General features: G+C 40.0%; 1 protein-coding gene across 1 annotated transcript in view; it reads left to right on the top strand.

Annotated features, from left to right (window-relative positions):
• ADAMTS5 (ADAM metallopeptidase with thrombospondin type 1 motif 5) overlaps window positions 1–12354 on the top strand; it is a 55958-nt gene extending 43604 nt beyond the window's left edge. The window contains exons 5-8 of the mRNA XM_004371363.1: window positions 1167–1350; window positions 1720–1895; window positions 4816–4991; window positions 11728–12354. Coding sequence (XP_004371420.1) covers window positions 1167–1350; window positions 1720–1895; window positions 4816–4991; window positions 11728–12295 — 1104 coding nt within the window. The 3' untranslated portion in view covers window positions 12296–12354. The remainder of the gene's footprint in view (window positions 1–1166; window positions 1351–1719; window positions 1896–4815; window positions 4992–11727) is intronic.
• The last annotated feature ends 10441 nt before the right edge of the window (window positions 12355–22795 follow it).

Below are 22795 nucleotides of genomic sequence, written 5' to 3'. Positions count from 1 at the left end.
GTATTTCTGCCTTTCAAGCCCTGTCATACAGTCATGCACTCTCAGAGATGACACAGGCGGCCAGAGGAAGTTCTTCACGTCGTCAGTCCCTTGGCACATGAGTTTGTAGTACCCTTCCTTTGGAAGTCTCTCTGCTTCCTCCTGTGGTGTTTCAGAGTAATGGACTTAACCCATTGCTGTCGACTTGATTCTGACTCCTAGCGACCCTGTAGGACAGAGGAGAACTGCCCCATAGAGTTTCCAAGGAGCGGCTGGTGGATTTGAACTGCCGACCTTTTGGTTAGCAGCTGTAGCTCTTAACCACTGTCATATAGAGTCGTCCTTCTCTGTGGTATGTGTCTGCATGTCTGACATGGGTGCCCTCCCCATCTGTCACATTTCTTCTCTATGCGATTGACGGTCATCTAATTAGGAGTTCAGTCAAGCCAAACTCAGGTCAACTAAATTCAGTTTAAGTATGTATCAGAGGGTCTGTCACCAACAGGATTTTTAGGGAAAGGGGTTGCAAACTTTATTACTAAAGAGGGAGAAAAATATGCCTGCACGAGAAAAATAATGCCTGGCATTGTGCAAAACCTTTAGCATCGTACAGTTCTTTGAAGATCCAGGATCATAGTGGATAAAACATTAACCACGGTTCAGTCATTATTAAGAGAAACGTACGGTAGCAGAAGGCGTAATTATAAAACACTCCAGAGAAACCAGAAGTTAATCCTTGTGCTATGCCCGGTACTTCAAGGGAAAGTTTCAGATCTTTTAGAGTCAAAGAGGGGCTGGAAAAGATTAATTGCTTAGAATCAGAAAGGATTTTCAATTCCAGGGCATCTAATACTTAGGACCATGAAAATGAAAAGTAAACTATATCTATGATGAAGTTAAGGAGCCCTGGTGGTGCGATGGTTCATGCGATCGACTGCTAACCCATAGGTCAGCTGTTTGAAACCACCAGCAGCTCTGTGGGAGAAAGATGTGGTGTTCTGCTTCTGTAGAGATTTACAGCCTTGGAAACCTTATGAGGTCTCTGTGAGTCGGAATCGACTCAAGGGCAGTGGGTTTGGTTTATGTTGAAGTTTCCACTGTGTCATCAAATGCAAGTGATTTCCAGATGCACACTTTGAACATTTTCTTCCCTTCTGAGTTGAAATATCTTCTATTTTCTATTTCAGACTTCAAGCCATGGCAACTGGGGGTCCTGGGGGCCCTGGGGCCAATGTTCTCGTTCGTGTGGAGGAGGAGTTCAGTTTGCCTATCGCCACTGCAATAACCCTGCGCCCAGAAACAGTGGCCGCTACTGCACCGGGAAGAGGGCTATCTACCGCTCCTGTAGTGTCGTGCCCTGCCCACCCAGTGGTACGCTGCTCCCAAGTGTCAGCAATTACCATGTGCCAAGCATAGTTTGCGTTCTAGCACTAATAAATAGGAGAGGCTAAATAAATGAAATATTAATATTTAACTTGATGATTCCACCAATGTACAAATCAATAAAAAAAATGAGTGATTTGGAAAATTATTAGGAACAGTAGTTTCAGTATTCAGAGATTTGGAAGAAAATAACCACTATTTTTTTTTTTTTAATTCTTTACCAGTGGTACATGAAGAAGCTTGGCAAAAAAAAAAAAAAGTTAGCATTTTCTCCTTAAAATTAATTACTTAAATGTACCAGAATATATCTAAGTTTAGAACAAATAAAATAATAATGGTAACATATTTGTTTTCTAGGTAAATCTTTTCGTCACGAGCAGTGTGAAGCGAAAAATGGATATCAGTCGGATGCAAAAGGAGCCAAAATATTTGTGGAATGGGTTCCCAAATATGCTGGTGTCCTCCCGGGGGATGTATGCAAACTCACCTGCAGAGCTAAGGGGACCGGCTATTATGTGGTATTTTCTCCAAAGGTAACTGCACACCAGTTGTCTGAAAACAGTAGGCAAGCTGGGGGAATGAATTGGTAGAATAAAGCCTGCAGGTACCAAATTAATATTACTTTCCTGTCGATTAGGGAGGATTTTTGTTTTCATCTCTATAATATCCATATTTTCAAACTTTATGCCGTAGATGAGATGATTTTATGAACAGAACAAGTAAATGTTTTAAAGGTTTGTTTGTTTTTTTTAAAATGTAACTCTCTCAAAGAAGGTGAGATATGATCTTCAAAATAACCATGAAAACAGCTATATTTCCTATTTGCCAAAAAAAGGAAAAGAAACAATTAGGCACATTTATAAATTTATTTAAAAAATTATTAAAAAGTAAGAAAGCTTTCTTCTTTTGGGTATCAGTCACTTAGGAGTTTTTTTTTTATTCATGAGGATAGGTTTCCAGATCATCCTTGACCCAGACTTCTGTGTAAATCTAGTGTTGTTAACACGGATCAGTGTCCCAGGATATTATGTGCGTGAGCGTAATTATCCCTTGTTTTTCCCAGCAGATCGGCTTCAAATTATACCACATTTCTTAAAACCAAAGTTATACAGCAATTTAAAAGTAATGTTTATCTAATTTGCAAACAGGTGCCAGCTTCCAACCAACTTCTGAAACTGGCCTTTGGGTATTTACGACATGTTATTGACAAATAAGCGAATATCCAACTTACATAATTTTAAAACTGTTAGACCTTTTTCCTACAAAAGTAACACATTTTCATTTTAAAAATATTGCTGAGAAATAAAAAAGACATCACCTGGGTGTTTTTCTACCATCTGGAGGTAAATGCTATTAACCTGTTGAAGTATATTCTGTTTTGGTTCACACACACACACACACACACACACACACGCTCACTCACACACACGCTCACACACACATGCTCACACACACACGCACTCACACACACGCTCTCACACACGCTCACACACACGCGTGCTCACACACACACATGCTTACACACACACGCTCACACACACACGTGCTCACACACGTATGTGAAAAGAGAGTTTTGTATGTACATAAATACAAAATGACAATGCATATTTATGTATACTCACATTCACAAATCATACCACAATCCGTATACGTGCTACTTCATAACTTGTTTGTTTTTATGTTTTATATTTACTTACTATAGATTAATTTCTTTATTCAGAATATAGTCCTTCTATTCCAGGAGGTAATTTTCTCTGGCTGCCCTAGACTCCTCTCCCTACACTAATCTTTAGTCTCTATTTTGGTGTCTAACAGTTCATCACACAGAAGGTAATACGCTCCATCCGTGACACGGCTTTGAAAGTCAGGTTTAGGTTTTCAAATTTATTACTGTAATAATAAATACGCAGCAATAAAAGGATCTTGATTTTCGAGCTTGGTCATATTCAGCCCTCTGTACCAGTGATAGTTCTAAGCACTAAGAGAAAAGATTGTTTCTCCCAAAGTAAAAATGAAAGACTATACCGTGGAGACAAAGTATGCAAACAAAAATAGACATGAGTACCTTGGGTCTCCTAATACATTTGGAATTAAGCTCAATTGGAAAAAAGAGAAGATGCACACCTAGATTTATCCTAATCTGCTAAGATGCCAAGGATTTTTCAGTTAATACTTCTGGAACCTATGGGGGGGTTTTGGGTTGGTTGTTTACTTTTTTCTTTCTTTCTTTTTATAAGCCATTTTATTTATTTTTTTTTTACATTAGTTATGCTTATCATGGTGTTCATTGTCCACTTCCAGTTTTTTCCAGCACCCTTAACAAAGGCTCCCAAACCCATTTCCGTCAGGTCGATTCCAACTCATAGCGACCCTATAGGATAGAGTAGAATTGCCCCATAGGGTTTCCGAGGCTACAATCTTTACAGAAGCAGACTGCCACATCTTTCTCCTGAAGACTGGCTGGTGGGTTCGAACTGCCAACCTTTCAGTTAGCAGCCGAGCACTTAACCACCTAGCCACCAGGGCTACTAACAGAAGCTCAGTGTCCCCTAAACATTGAGTCTTCCTTTCTCCCTCCCTGCTGCTCACCCCTAGTAGCCGTTAATAAACTTTGGTTTCTATGCACTTGATTATTTTAGATATTTCATCGAAGTGGGATTATACAGTATGTGTGCTTTTGTGACTGACTGACTTCATTCAGCATGATGTTTTCAAGGTTCGTTTCTCTGGATGGCTGAGTAATAGTCCATTGTATGTATGTACCGCCTTTGATTTATCCATTCATGTGTTGGTGGATGTTGAGGTTGTTCCCACCTTTTGGCTATTGTGAACAGTGGTGCAGTGAACCTCTTGGCTAAAATTAAGTGTAGTTTCTTTTCTTGTAAGGTTGTTTATTTTTCAGTGTACCATCTATTCTAATAAAACTCGCATGTAAGAACTTCCTTGTTCATCAAAGGGTCCCTGGGTGGCGCAAACAGTTCGTGCTCAACTACTAGCCTAAAAGTTAGCAGTTCAGACCCACTCAGCAATGCCATGGAAGAAAGGCCTGGCAATCTGCATCCATGAAGATTGTTACTGTAGTTGTTGGGTGCCATTGAGTCCCTTCCAACTCATAGCGACCCCGTATGACAGAGTACAACTATCCCATAGGGTTTTCTAGGCTGTAATCTTTACAGGAACAAATCACCAGGTCTTTCTCCCACTGAGCTGCTGGGTGGGTTTGAACTGCCAACCCCTCGGTTAGCAGCTGAGCACTTAACCAATGCTCCACCAGGGCTCCTTCCATAAAGATTACAGCCAAGAAAACCCTATGGAGCAATCTCTTCTGTAACACATGGGATTGTCATGAGTTGGAATCGACAATAACGGGTTAGGGTTGGTTTTTATTCATCACAAGAGCCAAGTGCCCACACACAGGTGTTTCACACTGATGATGCATTTCTCCTTCCGCAGGTGACCGATGGAACCGAGTGTAGGCCCTTCAGTAATTCTGTCTGCGTTCGAGGGAAGTGTGTGCGAACTGGCTGTGATGGCATCATCGGCTCCAAGCTGCAGTATGACAAGTGTGGTGTCTGCGGAGGGGACAACTCTAGTTGTACAAAGGTCACTGGAACCTTCAATAAAAAGAGGTAACATGATACAACAAGCACTGTTGGAAAATTGATTAAGAGGGGACTCGTGTTAAGTCATAAGCTGTCAGAGGAGGAGGTCTCCATGGCTCTGGTGGCATGTTGTGAGTATGAGAAAGGAAGGAGAAATGAGTAAAGCTCTGGCTGCTGAGTGGCACCTCATGGCGCCTCTAAAAGCAGATAAACCACAGTGGCCCTGGAGGTCACGGTCTTCCACAGTGCCAGCACCGAGACTAAAAAGCAAGTGACATTTCCCTTTAATAGTATCTTTCAGATCTCTTATTCCTAAAACATAATTTAGGAAAGGAAGGCTGGGTTTTTGGTAACTCTTTTCAAACAAATTCACCTGTACTTTTCTTGAAACAAGAAAAATTCTCGTCGCAAAATGCAAGTGAATTGTAGCGCCATGGGCAACAGTCCCATTTGATAGCAAATTACCCTGGTTTATATCCACTCTATAAAGAAATGTATACGGTAATGTCTGCTTTTGCTTCTGCTCATGGTCCTAGATTACATCTTTGCTTTAAATATGTAGGTTTATAAGGTACTGATTTCCAGCCTAAAATATGCTATATGGCAGACTGGCAAAAAATATATATACATATGTGTGTGTGTGTATGTATGTATATATATATATGTGTGTGTGTATATATATATATATGTATATTTTATGCAGAGTCCTTGTGCAGTGGTTAAGAGCTTGGCTGCTAACCAAAGGTCGGCAGTTCAAATCCACCGGCTGCTCCTTGGAAACCCCCTGGGGCGGTTCTGCTCTGTCCTATAGGGTCGCTGTGAGTCAGAATCGCCTTATAGCGTATATATTATGCTATAAGATAGGATGTCCAAGTCAGCTAAGTGACTGCTGGAATACAAGATTGTTTTCCTTCTTCCTGAAACCGCTCTGATTGTGAGTGATATGGTTAAGTCTGTGTGAATTCTTAATGTACGTGCTCTGTTTTATCTTTAACTTGAGAGTAATTTACAAACTTCGCTTATTAAAACAATTAAACACCATGTCAGTGTGAAAACTGGAAGCTGTCTTTGATATGATGAACAATTGCCTAGCTGAAGAAATTATTATAAATTAAAATATGCATTATGCATTACTAACCATATTTGCTAATGAAATAATATCCACCTAACTGTGTTGGACTATCTATTTCAAAAATCCTGCACGTCAGATTATGCCCTGCATTATCATACATTTCAAGAGTGCAGGACACCTTAAAGATGATCAGGCCCAACAATTTGTTTTGCAAATGAGGAAACAGTGACTCTGGAAGTTTATCACTTACCCAATTTTACACAGCTGATGAAAGCAAGAGCTGGGGCTGTATGTCTATAAATATAGCTTAGGACCCAGAGACGCACAGGCGCTGTGAAAAGAAGAAAAGGGAAGGAGGAGAGAAGGAAAGGGAAATTAATTCAGGAACAGACTAGAAATAAAATTATTTTTAGAAATAATAATTTATGTACTATTTGCTAAGTACTGGTGGTATAGTGGTTAAGAGTTCAGCTGCTAAGCAAAAGGTCGGCAGTTGGAATCCACCAGCCACTCCTTGGAAACCCTATGGGGCAGTTCTACTCCATCCTGTAGGGTCTCTATGAGTTCGGAATCGACTCAGTGGCAGCGAGTTTGGTTTTTTGGTTTTGTTTTATTGTTCTTATATAGAGTTATAAACCACTTTTAAAAGGGCTAAATTTAGAATTTTAAGTTTTGGGGATTGAGAATCAATAGATCTGCATATTTGATATCACATTAAAAGGTGAATTCATGATAATAACCAGTGATTTGCTACGTTTGTTATTGCTTCTAGCTGCTGTGGAATCAGCTCCGACGCAGCAACCTTATGTATCACAGAACAAAACTTTGCCATCTTCACGATCCTTGATATGTTTGAGCCCATTGTTCAGGCAGCTGTGTCAGTCCACGTCATTTTGCCAACATGGCCACTTGCAAAGTGACGTGACCAAGATCATAATACGTGGTAAAAATGATCCGTCTAAATATATCAAATAATTGTCTTGGTCTATTATGATTTAGAAGAAGGAACATTGACCTCGCAGCCAGACTATTTTCATTCAAGCTCTGGCTTTATAATTCACTACTGTGTGATCTTTGAAGGAGCCTTGGTGGCACAGTGGTTAATTACTCAGCTGCTAGCCAGAAGGTCAGCAGTTCAAACTCACTGGCTGCTCTGTGGGGTAAAGATGTGGCAGTCGGTTTCTGTAAAGATTACAGCCTTAGAAACCCTATGGGGCAGTTCTACTGTGTTCTATAGGGTGAATACGGGTCAGAATTGACTCAGTGGCAAGGGGTTATGTGATCTTTAAAGAGTCACCTGATGTCTTTACCATAAGATTTCTCTCGAGTGGAATGCAAATGATAGTAATTATCCTGCAGTTGATCTTACTCTTGTGAGGATTACACAAGATAAAAAATATTGAAATATTTTATTAAATTCAAACCTATTTATAGATATGACCCTAGTCTTAAGTCATCCCTCCCTCAATCCTCCTTATCTCAGTAAGTGGCTACTCAGTCCTTCCATTGTTTAAGGCTAAAACTTTGGAGTCATCTTTGACACCTCATTTTCTTTCACACCCCACATTCATTGATCATCAAGTCCTGTCAGTTCAGCTTCCCACATATATGCAGAATTCAATTGCCTCTCATCACCGCGATCACTACCACCCTAATCCAAGTGTGTCTAGTCTCTTGCCTGAACTACCACAGTAGCCTTCTAACTGGTCTCCTGGCCCCTTGCCCCTCACAGTCTCTTCTTCACAAAGCAGAGAGAGGCAAGCTTTTATTATGGAAATCAGATCACTGCTTGGAACCCTCCAATAGCTTCTGTCTCCCTTAGAGTAGTATAAGTTACCCACTGCCATCGAGTTGATTCTGACTCATAGCAGCCCTATAGGACAGAGTAAAACTGCCCTGTGAGGTTTCCAAGGCTATAATCTTTACGGAAGCAGACTGCCATATCTTTCTCCCATGGAGAGACTGGTGGGTTCAAACCCCAGCCTTTTGGCTAGTAGCCTAGCGTGTAACCACTGCCCCACCTGGGCTCCTTTTTTGTAACTTATGAGGCGCTAAAAGATTTGGCCCTTGCCCATATTTGTGCCTCCTACCCTGTTCCCTTATCTCACTCTGCTCCAGCCCCACTGGAACTCTCAGCGTTCCTCAAACATGCTGAGTAGGCGCCATTTTCCAGGGTGTTTGTGCAGGAAAAACTCTGCCTGGAACACTCTTCCCAGATGGGTCAGCAGTACTTCCTCCAGAAATCTGTTAGGTCTCTGTCAGTTGTCAGCTCCCCAGAGAAGCATCCCTGGGTACCCTAATGAATATACAGACCTATCCTTCATCCCTGACATCATCACTCTGTCTCCTTACCCTGTTCTGTATTTCTGCACAGCTCTTATCAGTTGATATCCCCACGTATTTTGTTTAAGGGGGTGGGGTGGCGAGGGCCTGACGACCCCCACTAGAACATCACTTCCGTGAGAACATGCTAGTGTGTATGAATGAATGTATTGCTTCAGGTCAAGCCCTGTAGACTATGGAGATAGCTGTGAATCTCTTGCCCTGCCAGGCATGCTTTCCAGTTGTTGTTGTTGGTTGCCGTCCCGTCAGCTCCAACTCATGGCAACCCTGTGTGCAACAGAATGAAATGCTGCCCAGTTCTGCAGTCATTGGTGTGCTAGAGTCTTTCTTCATGATGTTTGGTACGCTCGGGTCCGCTGTTGAGGCCACTGTGTGTTTTGAGTGCCTTCTACTTAGGGGCTCATCTTCCAGCACTATATCAGACAATCTTCTGTTGTGATACATAAGGTTTTCATTGGCTAATTTTCAGAAGTAGATCACCAGGCCTTTCTCCCTAGTGTGTTTTAGTCTGGAAGCTCCACTGAAACATGTCCCCCATGGGTGACCCTGCTGGTATTTTAAATACCAGTGGCATAGCTTCCAGTATCAAAGCAACAAGCAAGCCACCACAGTACAACAAACTGACAGATGGGGGTAGATACTTTATAATAGCTTTATGAAAATCACTGTATGCATTTATGGTTGCTGGGAAATCTGGTTAATGTCTAGGATTTTAATGATACCAAGGAGGGTGTAAAGAAAATACAGAAATAATGTGATGAGAAATATACTTTACTAACCATAAAATAAAATAAAAACCCATTGCCAGTGAGTCCATTCCACCTCATGGTGACCCTCTGTGTGTAAGAGTAGAACCATGCTCTATAGGCTTTTCAGTGGCTGTGATCTTTCAGAAGTGGATTGCCAGACCTTTCTTCTGAGACGCCTCTGGTTAGATTCAAACTGCCAACCTTCTGGTTAGTAGCTGAGTGTTTAACCGTTTGCATCTCCCAGGGACCTCCCATATTTTACTAAGGCACGAAAACATCAATGCACTAATCCTCATACTTACCAGTGCCTTGCAAAACTCGATTTGAAGACATGCTGCAATGCTGATAATCCCCACAGATTCTCATGAATATAAGACAGGCTCTAGCAATCAAGAAGAGAAAAAAACTCTCTTGCCCGAGTCCCTTACTCTTCATTCTTTATTTTCTTTGCATCTACTTGTTATCATTTTAAATCTGGACATTAGCCAGCATTTATTTTAATTGAGCAGTCCTGGTGGTCCAGTGGTTAAGCATTTGCCTGCTAACCAAAAGGCTGGCAGTTTGAATCCACCAGCAGCTCCTTGGAAGCCCTATGGGGCAGTTCTGCTCTGTCCTATAGGGTCGCTATGAGTCGAAATCAACTCAGTGGCAATGGGTTTGTATGTCTGTTATCCTCTAAGTGTTATAAAGTATGACTGGCAGGGTGAGGGTTTCACACTTGGTGGCATAGCGAAGGAGCACAGGTTGGGAGTCAAGAGTCCTGGCTTCTAACCCCAGTACTGCCACTGACTAGCTGTTGAGTGAACTTGTTCAAATATTTTAATACATTTTTAATACGTCTAAGGCACACATTGTCTCTGACACCCCTCCTGGCTTTGTCTGAGGCCATTGTACGTTTACATATCATCTGTTTACGTCACATACTTAAAATCTTCTAAGAAAGTCTAATCCATAATGTGTTGCAAAAATAAAAACAAGAAACCAAGCTGGGCAGAATAAGCAACCTCCCCAGCATTACATCTTGCTTTTTCTCACTGTTAGAAGCTCTGACGTTGGTAGTCACCGTACATCAGATGCCCGGTGGGCAGGGGGCTTCCCTGTGGCTAAGTCCCTCTCCACCTCAGAGGGAGTGCTTGAACCGGGGGAACACACTTGGATTTTTATGTATGAATCAGTTGCCCCATAACTTCTTACCTTGAGCAAGAATTTGAAATGAGATAATTAAACTTACACTCATCTGTCAAACTCCACAAGCAATAGTGTCTCCATTTGGATAACTGAGAAAGTGAAGCCTACGGGGTCATATTATGAAATCACCTATAAAGGTAATTTATTTATTGGCAGAAGGTAACTCTCCCTCAGTCATATGGTTTCCTTGGTGCTTAACTAGCATTCCTGTCACAGCATTTTTCACAGGCTTATGGATCATGGTTGGTAAACTAGAGGGTCAGCAAAAGTGAGAGAAACCTTCAGTGGGGTGGATTGACAAATAGCTAAAGCAGTGGACTCAAATATACCGATGATCATGAAGATAGCAGAGGACCGGGCAGCATTTCGTCCTGTTACACATAAGGCCCCCATGAGTCAGAACCCGCTCGATGGCAACTCACTGCAGCAACAACATGGATATTAGAGCTATTTATGCCTTCAGATATTTCCTTGGGCAGATAATGTACTGTTAGAGATCCGATCTTATTTGACGCCTTACTCGATCTAATCTACCATAATGCTTCATGGACCATGCTTCAGATTCAGGGAAATTTGCTAAGACATGCAAGATTCATTTTTCTCTCCTTTTTATGACAATATTAAGCTACCATTATCCAGTTATAGAATTTTATCTTTCATTAGTGTCTTGCCCCAGGAAATCTGAAGTTCTAGTAGAAATGGAAGTTGAGTCTCTAGTCAAACAGATAATTAAATCCATGATTCCCACACTAGTCTGCACACTGGAGCAATCTGGGGAACTTCGACAGTACTATTGCTTGTGTATCATCCTGAAATCTGGTGATCGAATCGGTCTGGGATGTGGCCTGGGCTTAGGGATTTTTGAAAGATCTCCTGGTGATTCTCACGTGCAGAGAAGTCTGAGAATGGTTAATTTAAAGAGTTCCATAAGATTATTTGAGGGTAGATTTTTATTACTTTTTGTTTTCGTGTATCCTATTTTGTGCCAGAAAGACCATGAAGTGCTTTGTAAAGGTAATAGTATTTATTTGATAAGGACGGTAGTGTTTGCATATATCTTTAAGTAAAGTTTATATACATTTAAAAAATAAGGGCAGGTTGCTAACATCATCCTAAGTTTGAACTCAATAAAGATGTATACGATATGGTAGTCTAACTGTAATTTTATTTTGTCCTAAGAAAATTAATTTTAAAGCTAATTTTAAACAAATCGCTTAAATACATTAAGACTTTGTATTAGGAAAAGGTACGACTTTTAGAAACTCTCTATTTGTTCACTCATTTGTTCAGTGTTTACTTATTTTTCATCTCCCCCCGTCTCTCTCTCTCTCTGCCTCTCTCTTTGTCTCTCTGTCTCTCTCCCACTTTCTCCCTGTGTGTCTCTCTCTTCTGTGGACCTTTCTGCTTCTAGTAAGGGTTACACAGACGTTGTGAGGATCCCAGAAGGGGCAACCCACATAAAAGTCCGACAGTTCAAAGCCAAAGACCAGACCAGATTCACTGCCTACTTAGCCCTGAAAAAGAAGAACGGTGAGTACCTTATCAATGGAAAGTACATGATCTCCACTTCAGAGACCATCATTGACATCAACGGGACAGTCATGAACTACAGCGGTTGGAGCCACAGGGACGACTTCTTGCATGGGATGGGCTACTCAGCCACAAAGGAAATTCTTATAGTGCAGATTCTTGCAACAGATCCAACGAAGGCATTAGATGTCCGTTACAGTTTTTTTGTTCCCAAGAAGTCGACACAAAAAGTCAACTCTGTCCCTAGCCATGGCAGCAATAAAGTGAGGTCACACACATCACAGCCGCAGTGGGTGACGGGCCCGTGGCTAGCCTGTTCTAGGACCTGTGACACGGGCTGGCACACCAGGACGGTGCAGTGCCAGGATGGAAACCGGAAGCTAGCCAAGGGTTGTCTTCTGTCTCAGAGACCTTCTGCGTTTAAGCAGTGTTTGCTAAAGAAATGTTAGCCTGTAGTTATGAGCTGATGCACAAAGATAACGGGATAAGTCATCACTGACACTGCCGTGATGAGCAGGAGGTCCATCGAAAGCACGGAAAGTCGTGCTTCCGTGTCACTGTCCACAAGAGTCAAATTATGGGCAGAATCTGCTCTCTGTGGCCAAAAGAAGCTGGACGCTGCTTCATTTGACAATGGCAACCTTGGCATATAATAAGACTTGGGAGTTATTGAATCCCCTGGGCCTACAAGAATGAGAAAAACACTGATGAATGTAGAATCAGGGGACATTTGAAGAAGGCAGAACAGTCTCCCCCTTGTCACCTACCTCTCACAAAATGTCTTTGCAGACATGATGATCATTTTCACCCCTGATACACAGTAGCTTATTTTTACTGTTTGTAAATAACGTTCTCCCTCGGTATGTCACTTTATATCACTTGGTTCTATTAAAAAATTATATTTCTATTAAAAAAAGTCTTTGACCAAAGTAGGTCTGCAGCTGTTTCAAATTCTGGAAGTTACCAGAAAGCGCTGCAGATGTTTACTGGAAATTAAGAAAATGCTGCTGTTTTAAGAAGATTTAGTATGCTTTCTGACTACAGGAGATAAAATTTTAGTCAAGTATCATTTTTGACAGCAGGCATCTTCTGAGAAGTTCTCAAAAGAAAGAGGATCTCTGTGTATCTAATCATTTAAATATGTACACGGGTCCATTTATTTAAACCTATTGACTGCCTGTATTTTTTTCAGGCAGACAACAAAATTAATGCATCATTAAGATATAGACTTAATGTTTGCGTGTGTGTATGTTTTCGATGTTCAAGAGTATACAAATTAGTTTTCTTGTGTTAGAATTTAAAAGTAAGAAAACACCATACTTCACTGTGTTTTCGATTTCTATGTTCACAATTGCTTTCTGTTTCTATGGCTCCCATCTGATATTGCACAATGTGTACTATGCATCCAAAACGCACAGCAAAGAGTTCTCTGTCACGTTTGACACCGTCAACACTGGTATGCCTCTTACCAGCAAGCCTTTAAAATGTGTTTTAGTTTGTTTTTGTTCAAGGGTTCTGTAAGACTTACAATGTTTTGTACTTTTTGTTGACTTAGTTTAATGGGAATATGAAAGGTCCCTTGGCAGTTAGCCATATCTATAAGTGGTTATTATTAATATTAATAAGACTGTTTCCACACCATAGGCAATAATTCCTTAAAAAATTAAAAGAAAAAAAAATCAAGTCTATTGATATCGTACTAAATTTTTTTCCCAATTGGAAAGCCATTTGGTTGTACCAGTGTTTGAGTGATGGAATGTGATGATCTTCCAGAAGTTTGTTACTTTTATTTCTATAGCCTGTTTAGGTAGGTTGTAAGTTTGAATAAAAAACCTACTGCTGTCAAGTCAGTTCGAACTCATAGCGACCCTATAGGACAGAGTAGAACTACCCCATAGGGTTTCCATGGAGCGGTTGGTGGATTCGAACTGCTTACCTTTTTGGTTAGCAGTCATAACTCTTAACCATTGCGCCACAAGGGCTCTAAGTTTGAATAGATATTGAAAAATTTTTAGTATCGTGCATTAAAATATCTTTGTAGACAGTAAACTGCATCCCCTCATCCCGCATTTCAGAAACTCTAAGGTGTTTCATTGGGGGCGTCTTTTACCTTGTGAAATATTATAAAGCCAATTATCATTATAAAATTTTATAATAATCACGCCAAAGGTGCCTATTGTTAAAGATTTGCATATAAGAGTGTTAGGGAACCATTGTTTGCGTTCCATTAAGCTCTGATAGTTTATTTTTATTACAAGATGTTTTAATATAAAAAAAATTACGTAACTAATCTTTCTATATCCCATTTATTTTTATGAGCCAGGAGAATGGGTGTCTCACTATTTTAAGTATTTTCTTAAGAAATTATTTTGTAAAACAATTGTTTTACGGACCTAATAATCATGCTTTGGATTTTCATCAACTGACTTTGCTTAAACGTGGTCATTTTTCTGAACGAGTTCTCAGAGAAATGAGGCCTCGCTGAGACTAAAAACCTCCTTCTGATGGGAGGTGACCAGACACCAAGGGCAAGGAGCAGAACAAATTGGTCAGAAAAAACAAACAAAACCAACCAAGTAAGTCAGCCATTTGGCTGTGCAAAGGGAATTAATAGACAGGTCAACATTTACTTTTTTCTGTTTTGAAAATAACCCTAATTAGGTAATTCACATGTGACAAAAGTATCTTTTGTGGTGATATTCACAGCAACATTAAAAGAATCATTGGAGAGTAAAAATTATTATAGCCTTCCCTACTTCTCTGTACTGTATTCACAGATTTCTAAAATGATTTATCAGTGATTCGTTGTGATTTTTTTCTCTAAAAATAATGGTTTTACACTTCTCATCAAAACAATTCTAGAGAGCGTAGAACAAATAAACCACTATTCTATGCTTTTAAGGAGTTTTCTCTAGTTTTTTCCCCCCTCCTTTCTGAGTATCAGTAGGTTGACTAAGGAATATATGGCTAAACTCCTGAGAAAAATGCTACCGACTGAAAATTGAAATTCAGAGAAATGGAATGTTCAGCAGCTATGAAAAATGATGAGCAGAGGGAAAATTCTCTATAACTCAATCTAATTCAACTCATTTGATTTTGGACTATGTCTTTTGCCTTCCCACGGTTGCTTCTTGAATTTAAAAAAATAATAATAATAATCTAGGATTCAGGATGCCAGGGGCTACTTCTTCAAAAAAAAGAAGCTTTTTTCTGAAAATACTCAGGTTGATAAGAATGTAATCCCATTTATAAAAATAAACACTCCAGAGTGAGTTTCATTAAGTAAAAAGGGAGTTCAGAATAAAACAGCGTATATTTCTTCTAGAGTAGAAAACATCAAATTAGTTTATTCAATAAGTTTAACTTCCTTTGCCTTCCTGTGGAAACAGTTTTATCTCATTCAACTAAGAATTAAGGAATTAATCACAAGCAAAAATTTTAAAAAGTTGCAGCACTGAAAAAAAAAGTAATTTATTGTTTTTGCAACTGGTATGTGAATTTGTGTGATAAAATTATTTATTCTTATTTAACAAAACTATTGCAAATTCTTCTATATTTAAAGTGTTTTGCTGTTGTCTGACTTTTTTAATTTATGCTTCATGTTTGTGTATAAAGTATACTTTGTGAGTTTACATCGTATACAGCACTGGTTGCTTTTGTATTTTTTTTTTTTTTAAGAAAGCTTTCTGCATGAGACAAGTGTGTATATATTCCACATGTATCTTCATTGAGATACTAGTGTTTTCCTATCTATGGAAATTTCAAATTTAATCTTTTATGACCAGGAGTTCCCATTACTTGTTATGTTAATAGGTCTATTAAGTCCCATTGACACTAATTTTTCTAAGTCACGGATAAGAAAAAAAACACTCTAGCAAACAAGGGCCAGGTTTTAAACTTTGGTACATAGATGGCCTAGAAGCTTCCCATAGAAGCCAAAACACTAGTAGGAATCAGGTCCACTCACTTCACTGATAAACTTGGACAAGGAGCTGTTTGATGAAACTTGTGTTGACATAGCCTCTCAGTGATGTAAATGACAACAAAACCAAATTTTTTTCTTGCTGCTTTAGAAACACCCTTTAGAATTAATATCCGTTGGTCGCTGGTGTTTGCAAAACTCTACAAAAGTCCTCAAACCACTTGGATTTATATGATTCTGATGCTAAACGTAGTCAGAACTGTTTCAACAAATACGAAGTGTTCATTGATAAGAGTGTGACTTTTTTGATCTACTAATGAATCTCCTTGGGATGAGAATAGGACTCAGCAACCAGGGGAATCCCTGATAACATCAGGGGGCCTCTGACTATGAGTTCTTAGTCTAGCTGCTCACAGCAATAAGCCACCATTGACGGGACCAGTCTCTGGTTCTCATGTTTGCTTCTTGACGCCATCTTTGTTCACAAGGCCTTTGTGATGGTTTAGATGAGAACAGCGGCCACATTCAGAAGTCCAAGACCTGTGCTAGGATCTAAAGTTCACTATTTGTGAAATGATTGAAGTTAATAATGAGGAAATTTTGCTAATACCCTACGGATGAGTGTGAAATCTTTTCCGGCATGATTGGTGAATATTACTAATCCATTTATAATTAAACTTCAGGTCATAAAAGTGCTTTGTATTTTTTTTTAAATTTCAAAGCTACAAAGTAAAGGAAATAACCATGAGAACAGAGGTGATTATCTAGAGACGGTCATCATACTAGAACCAAGTTCAAGGTAATTTATATTTTAGACACACAGAAAACTAGTAGGCTTTCTCTATTATCTTTCTCATTTGCCAGCAACTTGTAGTTTTAGGTTGTCAGATAGGTAGTTCGATTTAACTGACTAGTCCACTAAAACAAACAAGCTTCCTAATATCTCTGTTAGCATGAAATGCAGAAATGGTTTACCAAGTCTTACCATCATGCAACATGTCACTTTATAATGTACCCGTGTGTTCTACTCAATCTATGGCATGGTAACATGTTGGAATGCAAAACCCTGTATCAGCCAGCCAACAACTGAGAATACAGACAGTGTTCAGATCAGCAAACAATTCAGTCTGGCGGATGTCTTTCTGGGCTCCACAGGTTTTGTGGAAAAGATAAAGGAGCGTGTTATTAGAAGATGTTGGTTTTAACAGACAATAGGACTAAGACACAAACTCTAGGTAGCCCAGTTGGCTGCACCCTACCAATATACTAGCATTTTTGCAATATGTTTGCTGTTTGTGGTCCTTATTTCATGGCCCCACCAACTATCCACCTGGACTGCCATAAGTCAGATGAAAAAATAAATGGTGGCCATCATCCTAGAAGATACTGCCACATCAGAGTGACCCAAAGTCCAACACTGTGAAGTTAACTGTGATATGTAAATAAAGCAAGACTTGCTTTTCTTTTTTTTTTAATTGCACATTCAAAACAATAATTTTTATAGAGGTGCTAACATCTTCCGTGATCAACTACCAAGTGTGGCATTCTTGAATGACTGATTTTCTTCTTCATGATTTTACAGTTTGCAAGAAAGGACTCTAAGTTTTCTGTCAAGACTAAAACCTGTTGCCATCGAGTCGATTCCAACTTGTAGCGACCCCATAGGACAGAGTAGAACTGCACCGTAGGGTTTCCAAGGAACGGCGGGTGAATTCAAACTGCAGCCAAGCTCTTAACCACTGCACCACCAGGGCTCCTCTGTCAACACTGGGCACAACTTAATACTTGTCGTTCGGAAAATAGGCACAACCAGTGGTCATTCTGATCAACAGAGTTCAGCGATCAGTGAAATAAACTACAGGTACCTCTGGGCATGTTTAACGTGACTTCAGAACTTGAAGAGTATCAGGCTGGGGTAGCAGATTTTAAATGAGTCAGGTGCCCGCGCTTACTAAGCCATCAGCATTCCCTTCAAACGTTTGTGTCTATTTGGTCCAGCTTTTTTTTTTTGAGCTTTGCAGTGTTTTATGTCCGTGTTGCTCTTGTTAGTTACCACTGAGTTGCTTCAGACTCGTGGCGACCCCATGTCTGCAGTAAGCACTTCACTACTCTATCTCGGCCTTTTCTGTAACAATCCACAACATATTGGAAACATTTCTACCTATACTGAGAGTATATTTAAGATAGAAGATCATACTGTGTGTGACTTTGTGAGGCTAAACTTTTTGGTGAAGCAATATACTCTTGGGGCGGTATTTTTGCATTACACACTCAGGCATGGCGTAAACATTGTTGGTTCATCTTGCTACAGTTAGGGTTTGCCAACTACTGCTAAACATATTAATGCGATGTATCAGCCAGAGAATCATGCACGTGCTTTGTAAATAGACCCCACAGATAACTAAAGAGAAGGCAGAAATGTTCGCTTTGGCGTAAAGCAGTAGCACAAATACTTGATTGCTATGTGAGACCTTGAGTAAAATCAGGTAATAAAACCAACTGGTTATAACGGGGATTTTTCAATCTTGAAAAGTGTTTGCAAGGTGGAGTTAAAGATTGGTGATGTACAGACTGTATAAGAAGTAACGTGTAAGCTGCTTATGACCGTCAATTTTCAGGAGAGATGACATTTTTTCAGTAAATATGTTGCAGTTGGAAAACCAAAAATCTTGGAAAACTAAGACGGGTCTTGCTTAGGTTGTCTCTTTAGCTTTGTCAAATGTCAAACCTGAATTAACTGTTGACAGCATTATTGTGTCCTGCAGCCTGCATTCCACATTGGCTCTGTTATTCAGGTAAATGACTTGATGGAGCTGTTTGGGACCTAGATTATAATCTTTTTGCTTGGGGAAAAATATTCTGTTTTGTAAAGCATTTCTCTCTGTGTGACTTTAACCTGTAAAATTAAACATTGGTTTTGTGGCTTCAGTGGGCATAATAAATATCAATTTTAAACTAGGTTAACGGATTTACTGTATGTAGTATGTTTTAGAGTTTTGAAACCGTTGTCCGTTTATTGTTAATTTTCTGCATAACAGCGGTAGCACCAAGCCAGATCTGAAAGAAGCTTTAATTTCTATCATCCCTCATCCACTTTGGCACTGACAGTGAATACTTCTCTCTTACTTCAAGCGCTATTGCTTCTCACCCTCTAAGTCTGTCTAGTATGTAAATCCTTGTGTTAACCTTGTGTATTGTCCAAAAGGTGGGTCAGTTGACGCAACAGCAAGCAACATAATCTACCCACTTCGTTTTTATTTTTTTAAATAGAAAATTATCCCAGATATAAAATTTAAAAATCAAGATAGTAATACAAGCATAGAAGTTCAGGAAGAATTGAAATTCACTATCAAAAGACTATTTTTTGCTAATAAATTCATGGCATTAAAGTTCCTGAGGACATTAACTTCTTTTAAACCTGAAATCATTACTGTTTCGTGTCACAGACAACGTTGAATTTCCCTCTCATGTCAAACAAAGAGTTTAGAGTTGTGGTACTTTAAATTCTCTTCTCAGTAGCATGTATAGTTCTTAAGAAACTATTTAAAATGCCCATTCTTACAATAATACAGTACGTAAATCTAACCATCATAATATGGCTAAGATTTGTTTAGTATCTCTGTGGGTCAGGTCCTGTGGGAAACACCTCACAGACTTTCTCTCATATATTCTCTCTGTAACCTTGTGAAATTGGTCTTAAGATTCTAATATCACACATGACTATCATATCAAAGGAGCCTCAGTGGCGCAGTGGCTAAGAGTTTGGCTGCTAACCAAAAGTTCGGTAGTTCAAATCCGCCAGCTGCTCCTTGGAAACCCTATGGGGCAGTTCTACTCTGTCCTATAGGGTTGCTGTGAGTCGGTTTTGGTTTTGGATCACATCAAAATAACTGTTAATGCTTATAGAGCCATCATCAAGTGCCAGGCACTGTTATAGGCACTTTGAATGTTTATGATCAATGTTTGGCTTCTTTCAGCACTGACGGTTTTAAATCCTTATGGACTCTGTTTCGTCAGACATTGAGTCTGAGGGAAGGATTATAGGGTGAGGGGCAGGTTTAGATGTCCTAATGCACCCCCTGAGTAAAAGCAAGAGCAGTTCTAAAATTCCAGAGAAAATGGCAGGGGAACCATAGAGAATCAAGAAAGCAGCAAGGGCAGAGTTAAGAGTAAGGGTAGTTAAGCAGTTAAGTGTAGAGTGGTACAAAGATCTGCTGTTTAAAGAGAGAGAGGAAAGGAATTGGATTTAGAAAAGTAGTGCAGGCTGTTAAGGGTTAATGTGATTATTTAACTTTGCAAACTCCTTCATACCTAATAATGAGCTAGATTCAGGCAAGGTCAAAGGCATGAAAATGGCCCCAAGGGTAGTTTGTAGATCCGAAATACAATGAACAAGGCAAGTGGTTTGAAATAGAGACATTTGAAAAGTTTATGTCACCTTTAAGGAGTCCTGGTGGTGCAGTGCTCAAGAGCTTGGCTGCTAACCTAAAGGTCGGTGGTTTGAGCCCACCAGCTGCTCCTCAGGAGAAAAGGCCTGGAGATCTGCTCCCGCAAAGATTACAGCGTAGGAAACCCTATGGGGCAGTACAACTCTGTATCACATGGGATCTCTATGAATCGGAATCAGCTCAACAGCACACAACACAAATACAACATGTCGCCTTTAGTTTCTAGATTCTTGGGGTCTTTCTTGATATATTATTGAGTACTTTATCTGTTCAATTAAGCTCATTCCCCGCCCCCCAAAAGATAATCTTATGTCTTCACACAGGTGAAGGGATGTGGTGGAACAGCCCTGTTTTTTATTTTTGCTTTGTTTTTGTCTATTTTTTAGTTCTCCTCCATCTCCATGACATGAATAAAGACAATTTAAACCCCTGAATGGTTAGCCACCTGAAGCAATCTCCAGGGATGGAGGAAGATTAAAAGCAGTCCCAAGACCTCATTCTAACAAGATTCCATAAAATATTCTGTAATATTGGCTTCTCTTTCCGCTTACAGATGCCCAGAGCACTTTGTGCCCTTATTTCAGCCTTTGGCAGGGTTTGGCTTCAATTTGAAGTACAAACTATTTTTTGTTATTATTAAAAGCACCTGAATCTTTTACATTCAGAAACAGAAAAAGATATTTCTTAATCACTTACGAGTAGACGCATTCCAAAAACAGTGACGGTGATCCTCGAACTAGTTTTAGGTTACAAGTTCTTCATTTACAAGAATATTGGGAACCATTAACCTATTCACCTTTCGAACAAAATGTCCGGTACCTACCAGATGTTATAAAGCATTTATCTAGATTGTTTCTTTACTTTCAAGTCCCGTAGCTATCCATTTGGTTGTTCAAAGGTGTTTTTCTCTTGGTTGTGTTTTTATTAAGCAGTTTTCAAGATGGGGCTCAGAGTTGGATAGGATCAGGCAGATGTTACAAGAGCCTTAGAAATAGATGGAGCCCTGGAGAAGTGCCTGGGATTATTACCAGCTGTAGATATGTGAGGCAGAGTATTAGTATCTGAGAAAAACAAATAGATGCCCTTTCCTCAAGGAATATCCTAGACCAGCCACTTCATACCTCCTATATTGCTATCACCCGAGTCAAAGCCACCACCCTTTTTCATCCTGAACAACGTCAGATGTCTCCTAATGTAGTGTGTCCTTCTTCCTTCAGCAGCCTCATGTAAAACCAGAAGGTAGATCATGTAACTCCTCTGCCAAAAATTCTCCAACACCCTCCTGTCTTACTCAAAATCAAAAGCAGTATCTTTTCCAAGGTCTACAAGGCTCAGTGGGATCTGGTTCCCTGCTGCCTCTGTGACTTCCTTTCCTACTCCTCTTCCCCTGGTTTGCTCTGTTCCAATCACCTTACCTCTTGCTCTTCCTCACGGGTGCCAAGCACAACCCCCATCCAGAACCCTCTACCTAGAACATTCTGTCCCAGATATACACTTGCTTCGTCTCTTCCTTTAAGTCTCTGTTCAAATATTATCTCTCAGAGAAGCCTTCCCTGGCCACTCTAAATCAAACAGAACAACGCCCTCCTTCATTTTTCTTCATGGCGCTTATCATCACTTGACATTTCATTACATGCGTATCTGATGATGTCTGTTATCCCCATCAGAATGTGCATTCCTTGAAGACACAGTCTTTGTTTTTCAAATTTTTATTGCTGTATCATCAACTTCTTGGGAAGTCCCTAATATATAGTAAGTGTTCAATAAATATTTAATGAATGATAGCAATCCAGGTAGATAATCATCATAAAGGGATACAGGAAATGGTCAGATGGTGTCTTAGCAGGTGGGCAAAATGTGGTAATGAAAATATTTTAACCAGGCAACAGTGACATTTTTAAAAGAGGCAAGCCAGGGTTAGGACAGAGAAGCAGGACAGCTTTAATTCCATGATAGATTCTTTGTACCTGGGATGACAGGCTGTGGAAGGCAGAATTCTCAAGATGCCCCCCTCAAATTCCCATCCCCTGGTTATTCAATTGAGCACCAATCTAGGTACTGCTGTAAAGATATTTTGCGGGTGGCATTAAGGCTAATAATCCGTAGACCTTAAAATAGGGAGCTTATCCTGGATGGTTTGGGCAGGCCCAGTGTAATCACACAAACACTTACAGACAGAAGACAAAGTCAGAGGGTAAGTCAGAGGGATGCAGAGAGAGGAGAAGGCAGAAGAGCTGCGTCCAAAGGGGAAATCAGAGAAATTCCAAGTATGACGACTGAACTCTCCATTGCTGGTTTTGACAAGGAACAAAGGGGCTACACACCAAGGAATGTAGGCAACCTCTAGAAGCTGAGGACTATTCCTGACAGATAGTCCGCAAAGAAATGGAGGTCTCAGTTCTACAACTGCAATGAACTGAATTTTACCAACCAGCTGAGTGACGTTGGAATCGGATTGATCCTCAAAGCTTCCAGAAGGAGACACAGCCCTGCTGAGCCATGCTTAGCCCAGACATCTCACCTACAGAACTGAGAGATAATAAATTGGTGCTGTTTTAAGCTGCCAAATGTGTGGCTAA

This window comes from Trichechus manatus, unplaced genomic scaffold (genome assembly GCF_000243295.1).
Source record: "Trichechus manatus latirostris isolate Lorelei unplaced genomic scaffold, TriManLat1.0 scaffold00012, whole genome shotgun sequence".
Classification (NCBI taxonomy): domain Eukaryota; kingdom Metazoa; phylum Chordata; class Mammalia; order Sirenia; family Trichechidae; genus Trichechus; species Trichechus manatus.
The sequence above is the reverse complement of the archived record's forward strand: the minus strand, read 5'-3'. Positions and strand labels throughout refer to the sequence as shown.